This window comes from Monodon monoceros, unplaced genomic scaffold (genome assembly GCF_005190385.1).
Source record: "Monodon monoceros isolate NGI ecotype Baffin Bay Population unplaced genomic scaffold, NGI_Narwhal_1 Super_Scaffold_2, whole genome shotgun sequence".
NCBI classification, from domain to species: Eukaryota; Metazoa; Chordata; class Mammalia; order Artiodactyla; family Monodontidae; genus Monodon; species Monodon monoceros.
Genome location: NW_021703776.1, coordinates 76,836,028 through 76,860,646, shown reverse-complemented (window position 1 = coordinate 76,860,646; position 24,619 = coordinate 76,836,028). Strand labels below are relative to the sequence as shown.

The 24,619-nt window shown below is 38.9% G+C and overlaps 2 protein-coding genes across 5 annotated transcripts in view; one reads left to right on the top strand and one right to left on the bottom strand.

Moving 5' to 3' along the window:
- AASS (aminoadipate-semialdehyde synthase) overlaps positions 1-3,433 on the top strand; it is a 70,722-nt gene extending 67,289 nt beyond the window's left edge. For all 3 annotated transcript variants that reach the window (XM_029233397.1, XM_029233396.1, XM_029233398.1), the window contains one exon: positions 1,630-3,433. In XM_029233397.1, coding sequence (XP_029089230.1) covers positions 1,630-1,748 — 119 coding nt within the window. In that variant the 3' untranslated portion in view covers positions 1,749-3,433. The remainder of the gene's footprint in view (positions 1-1,629) is intronic.
- Positions 3,434-9,937: 6,504 nt separating this feature from the next.
- The window catches only part of PTPRZ1 (protein tyrosine phosphatase receptor type Z1), a 163,674-nt gene continuing 148,992 nt past the window's right edge, over positions 9,938-24,619 (bottom strand). For both annotated transcript variants that reach the window (XM_029233612.1, XM_029233613.1), the window contains 10 exons: positions 24,381-24,544; positions 22,636-22,771; positions 21,058-21,204; positions 18,332-18,425; positions 17,935-18,008; positions 15,773-15,901; positions 15,176-15,322; positions 13,433-13,575; positions 12,496-12,631; positions 9,938-10,899 (listed from right to left, as the gene is read on the bottom strand). In XM_029233612.1, the coding sequence (XP_029089445.1) occupies positions 10,759-10,899; positions 12,496-12,631; positions 13,433-13,575; positions 15,176-15,322; positions 15,773-15,901; positions 17,935-18,008; positions 18,332-18,425; positions 21,058-21,204; positions 22,636-22,771; positions 24,381-24,544 (1,311 nt within the window). In that variant the 3' untranslated portion in view covers positions 9,938-10,758. The remainder of the gene's footprint in view (positions 10,900-12,495; positions 12,632-13,432; positions 13,576-15,175; positions 15,323-15,772; positions 15,902-17,934; positions 18,009-18,331; positions 18,426-21,057; positions 21,205-22,635; positions 22,772-24,380; positions 24,545-24,619) is intronic.

Genomic DNA, 24,619 nt, shown 5'->3' with positions numbered 1-24,619 from the left:
ATCAAATAATTAGTCTTGAGTATGACACTGGCTTTCACTAAAAGTGAGCCAGTTCAGAAGATCTAAGGGCTGACTGACTGGGAGAGCACCTTGTGATGAATAAAAAACCTTGGCTTTGGAGTTAGACCTGATTTCTGTCTCAGCTCAGTCACAAGATGACTGAGTGATGGGGTGCAAGTTTCTTAGCATCTCTGAGTCAGAGTTCCTTCATCTTTAAAGTGGGGATTGTCATGACTAATTCATAGGGTTGTTGTGACACTAAAGTGAAATGATACATAAAGCTCCTACCACAAAGAGGGGTTCCCCAGGGAATGTTAAATGCCTTCTTTTCTTTCCTTATTTTTTTGTATTTGTGGGGGTAACACTGAAATAGCAGAGGGTATTCATTTCCAGATCTTCAAAAATATAGGCCACATTTTATTAATCCTCATGTCTCAACATACTATCAATACTAAATATATATTTTGAACTAAATGAATTCAAATTTCAACTCTCCACTCTCCCCTTAAGATGATGTTTGCATTCAATAAACATTAGCTCTGAATATGACACCCCATTTGGCCCCTGTGAAGGTGTGAGGGGAGTAAAAAACACCAAAACATATAAATGGGAAATAATGGGGAAAAAACGTACAGTATCATATTAGCCAATATCAAATTAAACCACCTAGGGCTTCCCTGGTGATGCAGTGGTTGAGAGTCTGCCTGCCGATGCAGGGGACACGGGTTCGTGCCCCGGTCCGGGAAGATCCCACATGCCGCAGAGCGGCTGGATCCGTGAGCCATGGCCGCTGAGCCTGCGCGTCCAGAGCCTGTGCTCCGCAACGGGAGAGGCCACAGAAGTGAGAGGCCCACGTACCGCAAAAAAAAAAAAAAAAAAAAATTTAAACCACCTACTTAGTTATTGAGGAACCAGAGTGAAGAAGTGATGCAGGATGAGGGCATCATAGTCTTTAAGGAAAGTGCCCAGACTTACTCTTTCAGCCACCCTAACAGATGCCAGTGCCCAAATAACCAGACTGGTTTTAATTTCATTCTGTTGGTCTTATGCTTTTTAAAAAATGACATCAGCAAATAAAGCAGACCAGTTAGGTTGACTTTACTTTCTTAGTAGACTTTATTCTCTGATTTGGTAGTTAATGCAGTTAAGTGTATAAATTCAGACTCTGTCCCTAACTCCAGCTGTGCTTTCAATTAACTGCTTTTTCTTACAGTGTTGATTAAGTAATAATTAAAAAAAATATTTATGTATTTATTTTGGCTGCACCGGGTCTTAGTTGCGGCACACGGGATCTTCATTGCGGCATGTGGGCTCTTAGTTGTGGCATGTGGACTTCTTAGTTGCAGCATGCGAACTACTAGTTGCGGCATGCATGTGGGATCTAGCTCCCCGACCAGGGATCGAACCCAGGTCCCCTGAATGGGGAACGTGGAGTCTTACCCACTGGACCACCAGGGAAGTCCCAAAGTAATAATTTAGTAGGGGACATTTAAGCTGCTATTTTGAAAAATCCCTAGGCCTCCAACAATTTGTTGACTCACAGTTTACTGCTGTATGGAGACTCTTGCTGTAGAAGTTAACCTTTCATACCACCTTTAAAATGGTAACTACAAATTTATTTTCTTCTAGGTGAAATTCAAGCTAAAGGCCTGATGGGGCCTTTTTCAAAGGAGATCTATGGACCAATATTGGAGCGAATTAAAGCAGAGGGCATTATGTATACTACACAGAGCACAATCAAACCATAATCGAGAATTATATTTTGTTTTTATCTTCCCAGCCAACACAGCTCTGAACTTTTATGTAACAAACATGCTTGCTAATGTGATATTTTAAAACATAAAGCATGATATGTTTTGATTAAGTCAATACGATGGTGTTTTTGAAATATAAATCTCTATTTTAATATGAAAACATTTGGAACAAGAGATGCCAGTAATTACCAGGGAACTTTAATAATTCTATCATGTATTTTTTCATGTGTATGTAAAAGTGACAATGATTATACTACTTGTTAATTTATTATGCAACTTTTTTCCTACAATAATATATTTTCCGATAATTAGCAGATGAAGTTTTATCTTTTTAGTAAGAAAAAAATTTCTTCATGCAGCTTTTTCTTTTGCTTTTATTTTTCAAACGGATTCAGTTGGATGCTTTTAGATCACCAAAGCTTTGCAATAATACTATTTTATGCCTTTTTGTAAAATGATGATTCATTTAGAAAGTGACATTTCTTACAGCTTTCTTTTAATGTTTGGAGAAGGAAATAGGTAAGACTAAATCAAAATCCACATGGTCACCTCATTAGGCACAGGAAAAGCGTTAACAAATCCAACACACTTTTATGATAAAAATACTCAACAAACTAGGAATAGAAGGGAATTCTTCAACCTGATAAAGGGCATCTATGAAAAAACCATAGCTAGTATCATAGTTAATGATGAAAGACTGAAGGATTCCCCCCTAAAATCAGAAACAAGACAAGGATGTATACTCTTGCCATTTCCATTCAACTTGTACTGGAGGGTATAGCTGGGCAATTAGGCAAGAAAATGAAGTAAAAGACATCTAGATTAGAAAGGAAGATGTAAAACTATCTCTAATGTTATACAAAGAAAATTCAAAGGAATACTCTAAGAAAACATTAGAACTAATACATGAGATCAGCAGTTGCATGATACAGGATTAATATTCAAAAATTGATTGTATTTGTATACAATATCAATGAATGAAGCAAAAGTAATATTAAGAAATCAATTCTAAGAAAAAGTGTAAAATAGGAATAGATTGAGAGTCCAGAAATAACTCATATTTACAGTCAATTGACTTTTGAAAAAGGTGCTAGGACAATTCAATTGAGGAAAATAATCTTTTCATCAAATTGTGCTGAAACAACTGGATATGCACATACAAAAGAATAAAGTTGGACTCCCTACCTCACAGCACATATAAAAATTATCTCAAAATGGACCAAATACCTAAATATGAGAGCAAACACTATAAAACTTTTAGATGAAATCATAGGTGTAAATCTTCATGATCTTGGATTAGGCAGTGCTTTCTTAAATAAATGACACCAAAAGCACAAGCACTGAAAGAAAAACAATAGATAAATTGGGTATCATCATGATTAAAAACTTCTGTGCTTCCAAGAATACCTCAAGAAGGCAAAAGACAACCCATAGAATGAGAAAAAGTGTTTGCAAATCATATACCAAGTGAGAGAAGAACTTGTACTTAGAATAGGTAAAGAACTACTATATTCAAGAAAAAGTCAAAGAGCCCAATTAAAATAAATGGACAAAGGATCACAATTAACAGTTCTCCAAAGAAGACATACAAAAGGCCAATAAGCACATGAAAAGATGCTTAACGTACATTAGCTATCAGGGAAATACAAATCAAACCTACAATGAGATACCACTTCAAAGTCACCAGGATAGCTACTGTGAAAAAATAATAACAAGTGCTGGTGAAGATGTGGAGAAATTGGAGCCCTCATAAACTGCAGGTGGAAATACAAAATGGTACAACTGCTTGGAAAAACAGTTTGGCAGTTCCTCAGATGGTTAAACATAGAGTTACCATATGATCCAGTAATTCCACTCTTTGGTATTAGAGAAATGAAAACATGTCCACGCAACACATTGTAAACAGATGTTCATAGCAGCATTATTCATAACAGCCAGAAATCAAAACAAGTCAACTGCCCATCCAATAATAAATGAATAAACAAACTGTGGCATATCCATACAATGGAATATTATTTGGCAATTAAAAAGAGATTAAGTACAGTTACTTGCTACAACATGGATAAACATTAAGTGAAAGAAGCCAGGCATGAAAAGCCACATATTGTATGATTTCATTTGTTTTAAATGTCCGGAATAGTCAAATCTCTATATGGAGAAAGTAGATTAGTGGTTGCCTAGGGCTGGGGGGTTTGGGGGCAAGTGGGAGTGACTGCTAATGAGTTTGGGGGTTTTCGGGGGGAGATGAAAATGTAGAGTTGATTGTGGTAATGGAGGTGCAACTCTGTGAATATGCTAAAAATCACTGAATTGTGCACTTTGTGTGAATTGCATGCTGTGTGAATTAGGTACCAAGATGTACAAATAAAACTTTGTTTCTCCTTGGAGGAAAGGAATGTTTCTCTTTAGGGACAAAAATTAAACTTTCTGAGGGACTATGCTCATATTCTGGCATATGGAACTAGTTCTGCCATCGAAATAAGCAGGTATTATATGTGGGACATATGGCAGTTGAGAAAGCATCTATGCTTTTGGAAAAGTTGATTACGAGCTGGTCCCACCTGCCAAAAATATCAATAATGGAGATCAATAATCTATTAACAAGTAAAGACATAACTGTTATGAAAGTTTTTTGTTTTTAACCACAACATTGATTTTAACATAATCAATTAGGAAATAACACTTGTGTTGCATTGATTCCACCCCCAGTCTGGATGAGCACCCAGATGGCATGGGAACTAGGGAACTAGCACCTTGGGTGGGAGCAGGAACCCACTGAGATAATATAATAACTAGTTTGGGCTTTAACTGAGTGATAAAGGGGGTATGACTGAAGGGGGGGGATGTCTAACATTAGTGCTAGAAAAGGAAATGTCAGTAAGCTTGAGTAAAGATATATAGAGCGAAACACTGCATTGGCTCTCAGTAACAAGTTTTCTACCAGAAATTTCAATAGTAAAGGTGGTGGTGGTAGGATCTGGGTATGGATGGGTAGATTATACTGTACTTAGAAGCATGTGGCCCCTGAGCCACAGTTTGGGAATCCCTGGTCTAACCATTTCGGTAGACTTAATGCTCACATCTTCCAGGTCTTTCTGACTTTTTTGGCTTCCTCCAGATAATACTGATATTTATATTTCCAGCTTTCCTCATCCTAGACTCATGAGACAGAAGTTTCTCTGAGAAGTAGTGTGATTAGTCCTACAACATACTAGCTGTTTCCTTTTCCATAAACTGAAGACAAGAGTAACTCACAGCATGGTTATAAAGGGAACCAGGCAGATGCTGTGTTGCCTTTTATGACTTAACCTCAGAAATCACGTAGCATCACTTTCATTGTAGTCACAAGTCCATCCAGATTCAAGGCAAGGGACCATAGATCCACCTCTCACTGGGATGAGTTTCAATGAGTCACATGTGGGCTGAAAGCTATTGTTGAGCTATTTTTGGAAAATACAATCTTTCACAGGAAGGCACCCCAGAAGGAGAGTGGCATGTAGGTGGATTCTGTGAATATACAGTAAATGACCCCAGTTATCAATGTTTCCTCATTGGCCTTAGTTATTTTCTAACCATTTCATTTTTTTTCTCCAGGTGGTTCTTTGAACATTTTTATGTATCCTGTGAGATTAGAACTAGACATACTGTATAAACAAAATGTGGAATGTTTTTCATTTACTCTCTAAAAAGCCCCAGAAATGTGCTTTTAACTTCCCGAGTCCTTTAAAACACTTACCTGAAGTAAAAGTGCTGTAAGAGACTTCTCTAATAGTTTTCATTAGGAAACTTAATGCTATAGTTTTCAATACATACCTTCATTAAACAATTTAGCAGCAAGGAAAAAATTACTTGCATCGGTTCATTTCTCATGTGGATAATTCAGAACTAAAGCAACTCCCCTAGGATTGAAGCAAGATAATAGGAATCTGAGAAAGTCATGTCCAAAGCTTAAGAGGAAAGGATTACGAATTAGCATATTCGGGAAGTTTTTCAAAGGTCAGGCTGTGTGTCTTGAGCTGCTTAGAATGTGTCCCAGGTGACAGGCTGATTAGGAGTTTGTTGTTGTGTACGTAACAAGAAGTTTCAATCTCACACACAGTTTTTCTTACTCCCACTTCCAAATCTTATTTTTTCTTTTTAAAAATGATTACCTTAAGAAACTTGTTAACTTTAATGCCAAGGATGTCCAGATTTGTTTTATATATATAAATTTATTTATTTTAAAAATTTTTGGCTGCGTTGGGTCTTCGTTGCTGCACACAGGCTCTCTCTAATTGCGGCGAGCAGGGGCCACTCTTCATGGCAGTGCCCGAGCTTCTCATTGTGGTGGCTTCTCTTGTTGCAGAGCACAGGCTCTAGGCGCGTGGGCTCAGTAGTTGTGGTCCACGGGCTTAGTTGCTTCGTGGCATGTGGGATCTTCCCGGACCAGGGCTCGAACCCGTGTCCCCTGTGTTGGCAGGCGGATTCTTAACCACTGCGCCACCAGGGAAATCCCGGATGTCCAGATTTTTAAAACCAGTGTAGTGTGTTTCATTTATATGCCTTAACATTTAATACCACCTACTCTAACACACCAATATTGTACTAATGAGGAGGAAACCTCTAACATACAAGAATATTTTGCAATTAGCCAGTGAGTGGATGATAATCAATCATGATTTATAATAATAAAAGTGTTTTTGTTTATTTTGACAAATGTGTATATTTTTCCCACTTTCCCTAAAAAGTTCACTTTAATTCAATAAATACTTAGTATTTCTGATTCTATGTGCTATTTATGAATGGAATTCAATTCTAAGAAACTAAAATGTATCTGCTTATAAAGCGTTCTTATTTTCTAAGTTTTGTCTATTAAAATCATTTTGGATGCTAACAAATTAGGGGCTTTCAGATGAGAAATGTGAAAATTAAGTAAGAGTCCTATGGTGTAATATTGAGTAGAACATGCACATATTAAATATTTGTATTAATTTGATATGAAGAAGCAGCTGCCATAAATTCTCAGGTAGTATCAGACTGAGACCTATGATGGACTATATAGAGTTCCGGTGCATTTGGCTAAATAGATGGATCATGCTCGTCTTTAATACCTCTCTGCAGATTGCAAAACTGCTCTACGTGATTTAATATCGGAGATAAAGTCTGTATAGAACACCATTTCTCAATTGGGCTAATTTACAAAGGTACTACAGAAAAAGAAAATGGGTCAAAATTGACACATTTATTGTATGTGGAGGAACACTACCTATAGAGTGTCAGGTTTCCCAGGATCACTAAAGAGCATTTTTGTCCTAGGTAAAACAAAACAAAACAACCCCAATTCATTCATTAATTCACTCCTTATTCATTCATTTATCTAAAATGTAGTGAGTGTTTTTAATGTGCCCAGTCCTGTTCTAGGTATAGAAATACAGAGGTTTACAAGAGCCAAAGTTCCTCTCCTCATGGAGCTTATATACGAATAGCGGGGGACAGACAACAAATATAAAATATGTCAGGAAGCAAAATGCGCTCTGGAGAAAAAGCAGGGTAAGGAGACGGGAGGACCTGGGGTGAGGGGCTTGCGGAGAGGGGGCCCCACATTCGGCTTGCACACGCGGGACACTGAGCCAGCTCAAGTCCCTTCCAATGATCAGCACTAAATATTTTGAAGATCTTCCTTAGGAGGAGGGGGATGCTGCTTCCAACAGGCCGATTGGGGAATGCTGCTCAAAGAGATGTTTGAGCAGAAGCCTGAACGCAGCCAGGAGTGGAGCCCTAAGACTCCAATACCTGAGCAGTGGGAGTGTAAACTGTACAACTCTTGGAAAGCCAAAGAGTATTAAGACACGTAAAAATATTCATACAATCTTCTCACCAACTGGCACTTACAGGAATTGGTACTAAGGAAACATCCTAAATATGGTAAAAGGCTTTTACGTAAAGAAATGTTTATCATAGTTTTGTAGTTTAGGAAGAATTTGAAAAGAGCCTAAACAGCTGACATCACGAAAGTGATCACAAGAGCCCCGGTACATCACGAGGGCGGGTTCCTCCACCCTGGTACTACCGACATGCTGTGCTGTACGATTCTTCGTTGCAAGGGCTGTCCTGTGCATTTCGGAATGTTTAGCAGCATTTCCAGCTTCTGCCCAGTAAGTGCCAGCAGCACATCCCCTTCAGATGCGGAAACCAAAAATGTCTCCAGACACTGCCAAATGTCCCCTGGGGCGCAATACTATCCCTGTTTGAAAACCACTATACAAGGTGGAATATTATACAGTAACAATGATAGGTTTATAATTATGTGTAATAAAAATGCCTATGTAACAACATGAAAGGCAGCATAAAAATATATTCATAACAAGGCCACAATTATGTAATAAAACAATGTGTGGATAAAAGCTGTGAATGCAATAAAACTATGAAATTTTGGTAAAGGATGTAAATAATTGGGTAAGACTTATGAGGCTTACTTACGAGGCTTCATTTATTTTCACTTCTCATAATTGATTATTGTCTCAGAGTTAAGCTTCATAAGATGAGGAAAGATTGCTATATCTGACAGGATTGTCTTTTTTATTGGTTTCAGGGTATTTTTATTAGAATTTGTCTATAAAATACTTGATTATCATACCTGCACTTGCAACATTACTTTCTCTTGGAAGAGACTCTACAAGGCACCTCACTAATAAAGAAAACCATGAAGGAAAAAAAATTCTATATCCATTCAAAGGCTGTTTGTTCCTGGGACAAAGGCAAATGGAAAAATAGAAAAAATAATTGTGACATGGACTCCTTGTTCAGATTAGACTTTGTGGGTTATGGGGAAACAAAACTGTAAAACAAGAGGACTAAGAGACAAGGCTAGAAAAGCAACCAAGGAATCAAAATTAACCTTCTGGCCTTCCTCCCTGGGAGGGTGAGAAAGAAGCATGTTAATTTTTTTATACCCTGTAGGTCAGTACTTATCAATATTTTGTGGTTTGTGACACTTTGTTGGAATTTTTTTCTATTTCAAAACTCTTCATGACTATTGCTTTAAAAGGAAAGCTAAAAAAGTAGACACTTACACATTTTTCTTTTGTTTTTTTTGCGGTATGTGGGCCTCTCACTGTTGTGGCCTCTCCCGTTGCAGAGCACAGGCTCCAGACGCGCAGGCTCAGCAGCCCTGGCTCATGGGCCCAGCCGCTCCGCGGCATGTGGGATCTTCCTGGACCGGGGCACCCCTGCATCGGCAGGCAGACTCTCAACCACTGCGCCACCAGGGAAGCCCAGAAACTTATAAATTTTGATTCTATTTTAAGGATTTGGTGAAATTTTCCTGACATTGCTTGAGGAAACTGGAGGCTCTCTGAATTGTTGTTGCTAAGGACCAGTGGTTCTCAAGCTTTAACTTGCATTAGATTGCTGATATTTTAGATCTGGGATGGAAATCCAGGATTTGCATTTCTAACAAGTTCCTGGGTTTTTCTGATGCTGCTGGTCTGGGAACCATACTCTGAGAACCACTGGTTTCAACAAAACTTCTCCTGGTCTCCCGCTTTAGGCACTGACCTGGGTGTTCTTGGGGACTGGTGCCCCCTTTGTGGGCAGTGTTCTAAAACACTCCTGGCTGAGGCAGGGGACTGCTTCCAGTATCAGAGCAGGCTTGCTATCCATGATTCCCTGTTTTCCTGCCCTTCACCTCCACATAGCTCTTAAATCCTGACAATAGGATTGTCACCTAGGACTTACCTTTTTCCACTCTGGGAGTTAGGACCTCCTGGTCCTTGTCCATTCACCCACTTGGCTCCCAAACCAGCTTAGCTTCTCCCTGGCTGGCAAATCTGCCTGCTTCTAACTCCCAGGTTGGTTCTAAACTAGTTTCCCAACATTTCTTGGTACCTCATGCCCTCAGCTTCTGAGTAACATTTTCATAGCTCCCCTAAACCAAAGGAAATACATAATGGTTCTGTTTATTAAGTAGTTAGATCCAGATAATTTAATAGTAGTAATTGTGTAGTGTCAGTACACATTGCTGTGTTGTCCTCAAAAATCTTCAATTTTGTGAGTTTCCTGTGTGCCTTAAGGCACAGTTTGGGAATCAGCTCTATACACTGTCCCATCCCATCAACCTTCTTTCACGTCCATAATCTCAGAGGGAACATGTCCACAATTTTCTGCTACACATGCCTCAGCACTCCACAAGCAAACACAAATTGATGGCAATATTTATATTTATTTTTGCAATGCCTTGGATAAAAACCATTTAAACAATGTCAGGTAAGGTGTTATTCTCATAAAAACATCTTCTTTCAAAACAAATGTATTTTTATTTTCCATAAAAGTTAAAATTACATGCTAAAACAGAGTTAACCACAACACAGAACAATATCAGAAGACCCACAGAGTAAGACCAGATGATGAGCTGCAACATTAAACTAAACAATTACACAGAACTAGAAAACTGACTCCGTAGTAAAATATAAAAATCTACAATTATAAATATAAATTTGGTCCATGGAGATGCTAGAGCAGTATTTACAGTAAGTATCAGATTATTTCTACTTTAGGTGAATACTGTGGTTGTAAAATGTTGAATATCATAGGGAACAGAGTGTTTTATTTACAGTATACTATATTAAAAGTTATATTTCTAGCAAACCTGATGATTGCTACAAATACAGCTAAAAATTTGACACTAAAAACAAACATGTTTTCTGTAATTGGGAATTCCTAATATCTATAAATTGAAATTCTCTGTTAAAATCAATATGAAAAAAAGATACCACAATTCCATTCTTAGAAATAGGGTAAATTTCAATCATTTTAGTTTAAACACAATAAGTGAATCACGAGAAGTTTTGCAAAAAGGCACACATTGTTAATGATGTAAACTTGGCAGCAGAATCCTTTGCCATGATAGTTACTGTCAGGTGATGTGAAGTAAACAGATAACAGAAGGACTGGACTAATTTTCCTGTCTAATTTTAGAAAGAGGAAAGCAATGCCCAGATGTGGACTCTTCTCACCCTTTTCCATGTTAAACTAAAGACTCTAAGCTCTCGGCTATATTTCCATCAGGCAACGCTGCGCCATTACTGTCCAGAGAGGCGGACGGATTCTCTTCCTGCCTCGTGCTCACAAGGCTGAGGACTGCTTTGTAGAGAAATTGATACTGCTCCTGGAGAACAGAGAATGGGAGGTCAGAAACAGAAAGCTCGCTGAAGACATACGTTTGTAAAAAGAAGCAAGGTTTTTAGTCACCCTTTGCCACTGTCATAGGAAGGCATTGTGTTAAGGGCTCTGTTATAATCAGCAGAGGTACACCATCCATATTAATGTCTCTTTCTGATTAAATTTAAAGTGGCTCTATAATTAGCCAACATTCGTTGACCTAGAACACTGGCCCACTACATTTGCCAATGGTAAACACCCCGTTCTTATTCATTTACTTCATGGAATCAGAAGGTGATGTGATGAGGTTCTGATACTGATTTATCAACTTGTGTGTAAACCCTTTGGCACTAGGCTCCTGTAACCCGCTAAGTTACTCATTTTCCTTTCTCCTTTTGTTACAAAATCTGTTGGGTTTGTCTATTTATGAAGAGGTCTCAGGACTGCACTGTCAGCCCAGGAACTCATGAGGAATGCAGGCCTTTCACAAGACCCACTGTTTACCAAGTATCCTTCACACTCTATCAGCCCGACGGGTCTTATGTCCTGCTTGGTGAGAAGGAGAGTGTGTGCCTGTGTACCCTGCTGTGGTCTCATGGTAGAGACACACAGAAGAATAAAGTAGTTGTTCTCTTACAGATGCCAACTTGGGGATGGTGAGGTGGGGGAAGGTAGTTGCAAAGGACATGAGCAAGTGGCTGGCTCCATAGTAGAAAATCATTAGGACCACACGTCTCATTAAATGCATTTGTGAAACTTGGGTATAAGTTTAGTCCGCCGAAAGCAATTTCATACAAGGCAAGCTTGATACAACTCAACTCTCCTGAATGAGACTTTCCATAAGGGCTCCTCTGAAGTGCATGTGCACAAGGGTTATCTTACTCTCTGGCCAGCTGGTCTGGGCAAGAGCTTTGAAGATGGACTCTTTATAAGGCCCTTACACATACCCAGACTAGGAAGCTGGAAGTGAGCCTATGACCTCTGCATCCACCTAAGCTTCTCCCACTGGGGCATTTGCACAAAGTTCCCTATTGTCTTTCTAGCTCTTGTTTCTATAATAAAAAAACTTCCAAATTATTCTCAGAGTTGAGACTTATTTTTCCAGATGTGCTATGCTCTTTCTTGATTGTACGAGTGTCTCTCTCTCTCTCTCTTTTCAAAACTATCCCCAGAATTAGCTACTTCTTAAGTTCAGAAAATGAATTTGGCTTGAGAAAAAGGTGAACAGCTGAAGTCTATCTTCTGACTCTTCTTTGAGGCTATGTAGAACACTAACCCCGGGAAAATAACTATTTATTTTGTTGGATAAATCAAATTAGTTGGTGCTTCTACTGAGGATATGTTTCAGAATTACAATAAGTCTTGCAAAAAGGCACACGATGAAATTTAAAAATTTTGATCCATCAATTTTCTGGAAAATAAACTTTAAATATTTATTGTTCCAGTTCTATGGATTGCAAACTGAACATAATTCAGCTTGAAAACTACATGCTAACGTTAACAATGTGATCTTTTTTGATACAGGACAAAACGATTTTGGTAGCCTCTAGAAAGTGACTTGTGCTCTAATGAGAAAAGTTTGGTTTGCTGTTTTATTACTTACAGCATCAGCAAAGACTCCTGGCCTCATCAAATTGATCATCTTGGCTACCTGGTAAACATCCATTGAATTTTCTTTTTCTAGTTGGTGCATAAGGGTTGTCAGAGCACAGAAAGTTCCTGCTGTCACTCCTCCATGCCTGGAAACAAATGGAAGGAACAAAGACTCGATTCAGATGCATCAAATGTTCACACATTTGAAACTCACAGAGCACATGGCCTTGATAATTTTGCAGTAAGAACACTGAAATTTTTAATAAATTGTCTCATTACTTTATAGTGCATGGAACTGTGGTCTACTTCGAATCACTGGGGAGTGTTCATGATATTAGTAATGAGACACTTTATAGAAGTTCAATATTTGGTGATACATTTCTTATTTTTATACTATGGAAGGGGTTGGCAGTAAATCAAAATGATCTGACTGAGGTTATAATATATATTATGTAATATTATCATATGCATCATATATAATATGTATTGATAGATAACATAATTCCAGCATATGCATTTTTTATTTGTTCACAACTGAAACTTGGAAAGGTCTATTGGATAAAATTCCTGTTTCTGGTAAATAAAAAATATATCAATTTTACTCCTATCCCAGGAAGCCAATGGCTGAGAGACGCCTCGCTGGTTAGCACCTGAAAATTCAGGTTCTAAAACACTGACTCATCACACAAAGTGTTCTTAGTGTAGAATGCAACAGTAGATGCTTGTGATCATGCACACATTTTCTGCCTTCAACAGGAGCTCCCAGAGAAGCGGGAAAAAAAAACCCAAAACTATTCTGTGTTAATCCTGTCCATGAGAAGCAGATAATCCACCCTGGCTGAACAATTCACGATTGGTCCAAAGTATTAGGTTAGTACAAAGACGACAGAAATATACATACACACAGAGAATGTCAGGTGTGAATTGATTTAAAGTGTGGAGCTTACTCATCATGAACAATCATGGGTCCATCCCTGGTGGCAGCTTCTTCTTTGATAATACTTATAAGTTCAAAAGTTTTACTAATGGGGCTATCTGGATTTGGCCATTTGGGACACTGAAAATGCCTCACTTCAAGTACATAATCATCCTATAAGAAGAGATAAAAATTACTGTTTTAGAAAGTGTCATATTGGTTGGTGAGTAGATGAATTGAGGAAAGTCAGGAATTATAGGAAGGCAATAAAACCAAGAAACACGCTGAGTGATCAGCAGTAGTTGCAGCCTGTCCTCCACCATGGAAGGGAGAAAATGCCGCAACACCACATTTGCCATGTACAGAGGTGATCTATTTTTATTCAAAAATAAACCTTGTTTGTGGGCGTATCTTGCCAATCAAATCATGAACAAAGATGTATCTGTGCTGATCAATTTAAACTTACAAAAAGAAATCTTCAGTTTTAAAATTAGTTTTAAAAATAGCATAGACTTCTTCCTCTAAAAATTGTGAATCACTATATCATACACCTGTAACATATAATATTGTCCATCAACTATACTTAAATTTAAAAAAAGAAAAAAATAGCATAGACTTCTTCAAATACCAGCATTACTCAGGTTTAACTAAGGGAAGAATAAGATTGCTTGACACAGTGTGGGAAATGCTGGTAAGGAGGATGGAGACATGGTTTCCACTCCAGTCTCAGTTCTGATCCTTGCTTATTAAGTGACCAAACCAGGTTGTGTGACTTTAAATCTCTTAAACCTCTGATCCCCAGTTTCCCAAAGTGGCTTATACATATATAGAAATTTGATTTATGACTGAACTGGTATTGTTGATCTATAAATGATACTGGAACAATGGTTATTCACACAAAAATAATAAAGTTGGACCCTTGACTCACAAAATATAAAACATCAATTTCAGGCAGAACTATAAAACATTTAGAAAACAATGTATTTGCATTATTAATTTTATAAGTTTTGGTCAAATATTCTAGCAAATACTCAATCTTCTTATGTACCCTATATGTTTTACCAGTTTCAGAATTAGGGTAAAGTGAAACATTTAAACCATCTAAAACATGATTTATTTTTTTTCTGATTGAGAAAGTCCTCTGAATTTCACATGCTTTACTCATCACTATTAGCATCTTTCAGTCTTTCACAGGAGCTGTGCAATAATTTATGAACTGTGCTGTAAGCATAGAAACAGTAATTGACAAAGAATTCAAATTGGTTCCTTGTAGATAATCAGGAGTCTAGTAAAACAACACTAGTTCATTGCACTGCATGTTTTCAAAGCAGTTCTTCACTTAACAACCCTCTGTACATAAGTAGAGAGCAGTAAGCTTTTTTTGGTAGGTAATATTTTTCCCATTTTATTTAGGAGAATACAAGGTAAGGACTTGCCTTAAAACATGAGAATTAGGATTGATGAAATTATTTTTTTACTCTGTTTATTTTCAGCTTAACTTCTATCAGCAACTGCTTTGGAGTAAAAGAGAAAACTTTGACTTCCTGTGTGTGTAGAAGTCAGGGATGGTGGAGTTTAGTGATGGCTAATTGTTTAATGATTCTGTAAGATTTTGAAAATGAAAATGACAAGGTAAAATTTATTATTTGCGTAATCTGTCTCAATTTGTAAGAAATCAGATTCCTTCTTTTTAGTTCTAGGAGAGATTCTTAAATTGGCATATATTTAATGTGTGCTTAAGATGAAAAGTTTGTCATTTAAACTATGTCCATACCTGGGTAGCTTCTAAGATAAAATCTTGCATTATAAGTTTTTCTTCGTTAGACAGACATTTGTGTTCTTCAGCCATAAGAGTGACCTTAAAACTCTCACAATTTATGGGCTCATCCTTATTTGGCCAGTAAACAAATTCATCTTCTGCCTGGAGGATTAAAAACCAAAGAAGGTTCTAGATTTTAATAAAATGTTTAAGTCAGACTGTGAAACGAAGTTAACTGGTTGCCATAGACAATTCAACTCAAATTTTTCTTTGAATCTCAATATTTACTCTTAAAATATCCTAACAAGTTTTATTTTAAAAATGTAAATAGACACATATGGGCTGACTTCCTTCATGATTGCAATTCTAATTTCCTTAAGCAGCGTAATAAATACTTAAGTTAATTTCAGCCTACTTTTATTTAAAACTGTCATACAACAATTTCAGACCTGGGATATTGTATCCAAACCAAGTCCAATAATAGACAAAGTGCAACTTCAATATTAGTTTATAGGTTGAAAAAAATATATTCTTTGTATGCTGGACTTCTGGTGGTTGTGTCTTGATACCTACCCTGTAAAGAACATGCCAAAAATGACCTGAGGGACTTACCATGTTTTGACCATCTGGAAGCATAACGACCAGCTGGGCGTTATGGTCCCAGATCATCCTCCAGAAATCCTTGATGGTATGGAGAAGGGGATGTTGGGTGATGATGAATTCATTGCTCTGATAATAGCCCTACAAAACCAAAGAGAAGATAGAAAGAGCCTTGGCATGTGACTTTAAACATTCAAAAAACATTTATAGGTTAATGGTTACTGTCTTTTTATTTGTGGATTGTATCTATAAATAATAATGTGATTATTATAGCCAATGTTACAGACATCTCCTATATGCCGGGTATAGCACTAAACATTTTCTTCCTTTATTCCTCACAGTAGTACTATGACAAAGGGAATGTGATCTTCATTTTATAGGCGATTAAACTGAAGCTTAAGAAATTAAGTGCTGTGCCCAAGCTTACCCAGCTATCACCTCTAGGAGGAGACAACAAAAATGGCTTCTGGACTATGTCTCTCACACTAGATAGAATGGAAATCTAGAGATTTTATATTTCTTACTTTTCACAAGTCCCAATGGCAGAGCGCTAAATTTCACACCTACTGGCAACCAGATACCTTAACACCCTGGCTGCCTCTACAGGAGAGGAGCCGGGTTTGGGGGGGGGGGCGGGCACCTTGCAAATGTTGCTGCAGAAACCTGAAAGCTGGTGCCATTGAATTAATCATGATTTCCACGTTACTGCTTACCAAAATCATGGCTCAGTTAGCCCCTTCTGCAATGGAATCTCTCAGATCGCATTCTTATCCCCCATGGGCTCATATGAAGTGTGGAATATTTTCATTTTTTAAGCTTTAGCTTCATTTATTCATCAAGTAGAATTCTACTCAATTTACTTTGTTTTGGTTACAATCTTGTTTAAGAAGCAGAAAACTTTTAAGTTCATATATTCGGATTTGAATGAGCAGGTTGTACATAATTAAATGTTTTTCTGGTTAATTGTAGATTCTTTGGATGGGAAGAGACCTTGAAAGGACCTCTAGTCTATCCTGCAACTTCAGTCAATATCCCACTTAAGTCACTCCAGGTAGGTAAAAATTCATCCTATTTTGCAAATCTTCAGATGTAATGTGGCAAGCTTTGTAGGTAATATTTTCCAGCATTTAATTATTTTCTTGACAAGAACAGTCTGTCGTCTATCTAACCAGCACACAATGCAATATTTATATTTGTTCTCTTAACCCATTCTCAGTTTTTGAGTAAAAATATCTGCTTCCTATAGTATTGAGATGCCCCTATTTTAAGTGTGGCATGCTTTTAGACGCCACCTCCACACATCTCCCTGTTTCTTGCATGGATATACCTTAGTATTTTCTAGATAAACAGAACAGTGATTTTGGCACGGGGATTAGGACTCCTTCATCTGAAGGCAAACTCTGTGATTGATTGACCTAAAATGGAAATGAAGGTCACACAACAGCTACTAAAGCACTCATCCCTCTGATAGTAGATCTAAATGCAGAAAGAAAGTATTGTACCTTTAGAAATCCAAGTCCCCAAATGAGCCCAGTTTGCAGGGTGAGAACCATGCTGCAAACCTGGAGTGGTAATGTGAACGAGACTGGACTTTGCTAAAGCTAGTGTATCCTGGGTCTGCAGGGAATCTGCTTTGGTGAATGAAATGGAGCTGCTTAGACGGGTGAGTGGATGTTTTGTATCTACTCATGGTGAGTTTGGTTCCCACATCTACTCATTGTCTTGATTAAGGGTTCTCCAGTCCCAGGACACATAAAAGCATCAAGGAATGCTGTGATTCTATTGCTGCTGTGGGCTGTGAGCCTGCAGTCATCAGATACGACTGATGTCCACCTGTGGTGCCTCCCGTATCTGCCAGTCACTGCTTTGGGCAGCCCACTCTGGTTTTTTTTTTGCTTTTTGTTTTGTTTTGTTTTCTGCGGTACGCGGGCCCCCACTGTTGTGGCCTCTCCCATTGCGGAGCACAGGCTCCGGACACGCAGGCTCAGCGGCCATGGCTCACGGGCCCAGCCGCTCCGCGGCATGTGGGATCTTCCCAGACCGGGGCACGAACCCACGTCCCCTGCAACGGCAGGCGGACTCTCAACCACTGCGCCACCAGGGAAGCCCCCCCACTCTGGTTTTGATTCTGATAACGCAAGCTGCAGCAGTCTCCCAGTGGCTCTCCGACTTACCATGATGTAGGAGGCATTGATGTAGTCTGTGCCTTCCCCACTCAGGGATGAAATGCCAACCCTGGATCTTTCCACTGGGAATACAGAACATTCATCATAAACAAGTAAGCTCTTAGTACTGTACCTCCTCCCCGCCCCTGCAAATGGCAAAACATAGCTGCATTTTGCAAGTAGAGTGTGTTTGACTTTTAAGCTAGTTTGTCTATGTATTTTGCACTTCTAGACGAAGACTTCAAGGTTTAAGAGTCCTTGTTAAGTTATATTATCTGGCATGATTAGAAAAATATGAGTGTATTGTTTTTGTTCCAAGATGTACAACTATTGTCAAATTATCTACAAGGCTTCTATTATTTAAAAAGTTGCGGGTTTTTTTCTTCCAAAATTCAACATAGCTTACCAGGGATGATGGAAGACGTTCTGTTCTTTTCTCTGTTGCATTGCTTTAGGGCTGTAGAATAGTCACTCTGCTGTATATTTGATTGACTCAGGAGCTGAGAAAGGGTGTCAAGGAAAAATATAGATTATTTCATTTAAGCCCCTCAAATAAACACACACACACACACACACACACACACACATATACACAGGAGACTCAACAAAGATAAGATACTGAATATAAATATATCTGACTTATTTTCCAAGAATTCCTTGAATTAAACTTGCCCAGCCGCTCCGCAGCATGTGGGATCTTCCCGGACCGGGGCACGAACCCGTGTCCCCTGCATCAGCAGGCGGACTCTCAACCACTGCGCCACCAGGGAAGCCCCTATCCCAGTTTTGATGTACATTTCCTTACTTATTGTGAAACTGTTGATTTTAGTTACTTCTTCTTTGATGATTGCCTTTTCATATTTCTACTTCATTTTCATTTACTAATTTGTAGGGGGTTTTGACTATTAAATGTAAATCTACAGTCTGCTAAGGAAGTTGCAAATGTCTTTGTTCTCTTTAATCACACAGACATTTACAGCCAATTCAGTTTTTCCTTAAGATTTCTGTAATTTAACATTTTAATTTAAGAAGTCCTTCTCTACCCTGAAGTCCTCAAGAGATATTTTCTAATATTTTCTTATAATAGTTGTAAAAATTTGTTTTCATCTTTAGATATTTAAGCCATCTTGAATAATTTCAGTGTTTGAGGTGTGGTAGGGACCTAACTGTACTTGTTTCTACATGGAGATTGTCCTAATATCATTCATTGATTAATCCATCTTTCCTCACCAATTTGTAATGTCATATCTGTCATATAACAATTTCCATACGCACATGGTTCCTCTGGTTCATTTGTCTGTTTTTCAATATTAATTATTATATTTGCATAAAAAGTCTTTCATATACAGTACAACAAATTTCTATTTTTTATTTTTCAGTATTGTTTTGGTGTTTTCAATTCTTTACTTTTTTTTTTAAATAAATTTTTATTTATTTATTTTTGGCTGCATTGGGTCTTCGTTCCAGTGCACGGGCTTCTTACTGCAATGGCTTCTCTTGTTGCAGAGCACAGGCTCTAGGTGCATGGGCTTCAGTAGTTGTGGCACTTGGGCTCAGTAGTTGTGGCTCGTGCGCTGTAGAGCACAGGCTCAGTAGTTGTAGCCCACTGGCTTAGTTGCTCCGCGGCATGTGGGATCTTCCCGGACCAGGGCTCGAACCCGTGTCCCCTGCATTGGCAGGCAGATTCTTAACCACTGCTCCACCAGGGAAGTCCTGATTCTTTACTTTTCAATGCTGAGGTGGGTTTCTGATAAATATTTGTTGAATAAATAGACATGCAATTCATTTCAAGGACATTTTTCTATGGGTAAACTTGAATAAATACCTTTTCTTATAGGACAGTATACACACGCCCCCTCCATATTTCCCTAGTTAGGATGTTAACAGGAAACAGAGTCAAATGTCTCTGTTTTTAATTAGATTCTGATCTCATAATTGATATTTCCATTTTGATCCTGAATTATCCAGTATAAGCGATATCAATTCTTTTATTAATTTAATTGTGTATGGGGTAAATCATATTTAAATAAGAAAATGGGTAATAGATGTATATTTTTAACTTAGAAAAAAGCCATCCTAGCAACATCACGTTAATGCTTTATATTTATTTTCTGTTTCTGGAAGCTGTATTGTGCACTTTGTCTTCCTTAAAGTGTTCTTTTATGACTCAGATAAGTTTGGCTGAATAAAACATTTATGTTTTCCGGTCTGCAATTTCTAAGTTCAGCTTCCCCCCCTTACTCCTCCCAAAGCACAAAAGGTGCTGACCGAGAAGGTAAAAAGTCAGAGGGAACTCATGACTACATCTTCTATGTTGTAAGCTGCGGAAAAGAAAGAAAAAACTTCAATCTTGAGGTTTGTTAACTCTCCTGGGTTTTTCCAGGGCCTTCTGAATTCTTCCTAGACATTCCTTCTTCAGAAACTGGCCCTGTTTCTCTAGCAACCCTGAGAAGTAAGAGGTTAGTATAGAAATAATGGGGAACAAAATAACGCAGCCTTCATTCCTCTGGAAGATGACAGCTCTGCAAATCCCCCTATCTCCGCAGGCAGGTCTGGTAACAACTGCTTTCTGAATTCTTTGCTGACTGGTTTCTGGAAATCAGAGAGCTAAGCTGTGAGAGGTAGAACACTGAACAAACCATGCTCCCCTGTCTAGCCGACGTCCTTGTGACAGGGTGGGTGGGAGAAACTGGGGTTGAAGAAGCTATTCTTGTGGGATGGCTTATTCTAGTCTGGGGGTTTCAAGTGAGACAGACTCTTCCAAAGAGGAGCACAAGCAGCCTGAGCCACAGCACTCGTGGTTAAGTGGTCTGGTTTTCTCAAAGCGAGAAGAGCACTTACACCGTCTGTGTTAGAAGTTCTGCCTGTTCCTCCTGTTCTGTTCTGTGCCCTCCTTTCCTGGACCACGTCTGCATTTCTAGGGTTTCTGAGAACTTTCCCTCTCGCTACTCAAAATTAAGGTTCTTGAAATTTGCCAAGTGGCTTTGTTGCCTGTTGTAAAGAACACAACAAAGCCACTGGGCCAACAGAGTGCTCAGCCTGTCCCCATGGCTTTGTCCACTCAAATGAGGAGATGCAGGAACATTCCAACCTGTGGTGACACCCAAGAGAGGGGCTTCCGAGAGAACTCACCTTGAATTGTTTGTCTAGCTTTGTTTTGCCTGTTGGTCCAGGAATGAGGATCCCATTAACATAGGCGTGGATGTGGCTGTCCGGGACCTCAGTTTCTTTACTAAGTATCGCCTCGACCAGCGCATCATGAATGAAGACATACTGTTCCTGGCAAAGCAATGACAAACAGGGATATCACCTCAGGTTTTCCTTATATGTATTGAGGTACAAAAGTAGTATCTTCCACTGATGGACAAAAAGCGTTTTACAAAATGGAAGGGAGGACCCACGGAGATTGCTCACCAGTCCTGGCAGGAAGTCAGATGGAGGAAAAGGTGGTCAAAAAGTGGTCATCCAGAAATAATACAACTCTTTCCATCCCTCACCTCTTTATTTCTTGTGCGTTGGCGTTTAGGGAAGGATATCACTGGAAGATTTGGGGAGGCAAAGCAATGCCCTCTCTGCTCATCCTTCAAACCTGAGACCCTCTTCCACATTTTGCACTGACTTCTCTACTTCTGATGGGTCTCCCCCTTCTCCCCATTCCAGTTCTCCTTTTAGCCGGTCATATATAATTTAGTACAATTATCTATACAGTTTTTAATAGTTATCTTCCATTTCATGTGTGGGACTCTTCCCTCGTCTTATCTGACTAGAATGTCATTTCCTCGATGGAATGAAGTTTGGTTGGTTTGGTGTGGAAGCCCACTCAGTCATATGTTTCTTATTGCTTTCAAGCTGCCATACATAGTTTTCAATTTAAATCCATTTTTATTTAGAAATAGTGAAAATAAAATACAGGTATGCAGAGTTTGTCCTGTGTCATATAGAGGTAAATGATCTGGGCTTAAAAAAGGGAATAATTTGAGCGTAATTCATACTATTTAAATATGAGAATAAATCCATTCATTCATTACATGCAGGAAAAGCTTGAGGATTCAGCACGAGGAGATGAGGGTTGACTGATCCACTTACTCTTTTTCTGAATCTTGCCTGTGACCAGTGTCATTTTAAAGATATTCCCCATTTGGTCATAAAATAGACAAAATTTAGCTGGTCCATCCATGACTTATGTGCAAGTACCCGGTGTTATAGTGTGAATTATGCACGCCTCCCGCCCCCGCAGAAGATATGCTGAAACCCTAACCTCCCAGGACCTCAGAATGTGACGTTATTTGTAAATAGAGTCGATGCACATGTAGTTAGTTAAGATGAGGTGGGGACTGGTGCCCTTATAAGAAGAGGGAAATTTGGACACAGACACGGACCCAGAGGGAAGACAGCCGTGTGAAGAAGGAGGCAGTTAGGCTGCCAAGTCCAGGGAAATATGAGGCTATCAGCAACTTGAAGAGACAGGGAAGGATCCTTCCCTAGGGGATTCGGAGGGAGCATGGCCCTGCCTACCCCTTGATTTTGGACTTCTATCCTCCAGAAGTAGGGGACAACATGTTTCTGTTGTTTTAAGCCACCCGGTTTGTAGCATTTTATTACAGGGAGCCCCATGGGACTAACGCACCTGGTAATACAAACTCTGGTCTATCCAGCAGTTTAGGGACACTTCCAACCCTTAGACAAAGGACATTATCCTTTTTATCATACCTCGGTTTGCACCAGGTAATTTCTTTGTGAACGAATGTGTTTTAAAAAGCCGAATATGTTGACGGTTCCTTCATGTTGAATTTGCTGCAGCATACTGTCTAGCACGATATATGTGCCTGTTCTCCCAACGCCAGCACTGAAAAGCACACAAAGAAAGAGACTTCAATGTCAACATAAAATACCTTTGAGGATTGGTCACTCCCGGCTGTCTTGTAAATTAATATCCTTCTCCAAGCAAATGAGCCACTTAGTAAGTAATTCAGCAAGACAGTAAGCAGCTTAGGAGTTAAGCATAATGCTTCAAATAACAAACAAAGTTTTCTTTTTTCTTTCTTGCTTACGGGTCAAACTCCAAAGCAATCTGATTATTCCTGTTGGAGATTTTTTTATTTTCAATTACAGTTATTATTCGTTATACATTATACAGTGGAAATATTATGTATCAGAGTATAGCAAACAGACATTTAATTTGAGAAGAATGAAAGCATCAGCCTCACCAGACTCTGAAAAGACAAGGTCTCTGGGTCTGTATTGTCAGGTAAACATGTTTGTAAAGGTTTCCACATTAATGGAAAAAAAGAGTTTGCGAAGGCTTTCAGCTGAAAATATCATTTCAGTGAGATGGTGAGGAATAAAGAATAACTTCAGTCATTTCTAAAGGGCCATTATCTAGCAACTTCTTCAAAGCCTCTACTGGAGGGACAGAATTCAGAGACAGGGATTCTTTTCAAATGCTCTGACGAGTAGGAAGTACTAGAGTGAAGAATTAGCACCCGCTCTGCACAAGGCTCTGGGCCTTTTCCATTCGCTAGGAAACAATCCCTGACCTTCACAGCTATTTTTCCTGCATCTTCCTGTTTCCCTCAGCTTATCATCGGGCTCGCAGATAAAAAACTCAAGATAGGTCTCTCAGACTTTGAGGATAACTCCTGAGATATAGGTAATTAGAATGTGTGAGATACTCTGCATATCAAAGGAAAACAGTTGTTTCTGTAAAAACACAGACGCCGCTTTGACAAAAATACTCCACATAGAAATGAATTTGACTTTTGTGGTCAGAAAGCTTGGCACAGGAGTCAGCACGCAGTAAACAGTAACTGCTATTTTTGTTTTAACTGAAAAATATTAAATTAAAGCCTCTAACGCGTTTTTCTCCTTCTCTGAAATATCATTATTTCTATTCACTCACCCAGTCTTGGAAATTAAAGTACCTGGGCAACGATGAATTGATTACACGTTCAATAGGATATATTAGACAGAACTCAGGAAAATGAGAATGGGGTTTTGACCACAAACTGTTTAAAAACAACTTAAAATATTTTGCTAAATTCCCCATACTTTGTGCACTTTGGTTTTTCTAATGTAAACCTGGCATATTAAGTCTACCATAGACTATTAACTCCTAGGAACAGGGGTTGTGTCTTAAGCATTTTTATCCCACGACGTTATGTTGTAACAAGTGCTTGTTTAATGACAAAACGTTGTTCTGCCTGCTTCACACAGTTAATAAGCTGAAATCCAATTAACCAATCAAATAGAATATTATACATCATAGAAATACCTGGTGCTTTGAAATATTCAGCAATCCAATTCTGAGTCTGGCATACTCACTTCCCAGTAACCGACGTTTCATGCCCTTCAGTTTGTGAAATCATTCCCACTTTGGCAAAACCTTTGTTCCACTGATTCCCTTTTTGTTAGCATAAGCAATTCTATGGGTTTGGAAACCTGGCGCTGAGACTCACCTGCAGTGGACAACAACAGGGCCTACTGCGTGGCGCTTGGCATGGGATGCCTTTCTCACAAAGGTCAGTACGGGCAGCGAGTACTCTGGCACTCCCATGTCAGGCCACTGAGTGTAGTGGTACTGGGTGACCATGCGCCCACTGGGTCTTCCTTTCTGGGAACCCTGGAAGAGACCAGACAGCTAATCAGCTAATTATAGGAACACACACACACACACGGGGTCCTTAAACATCAACTC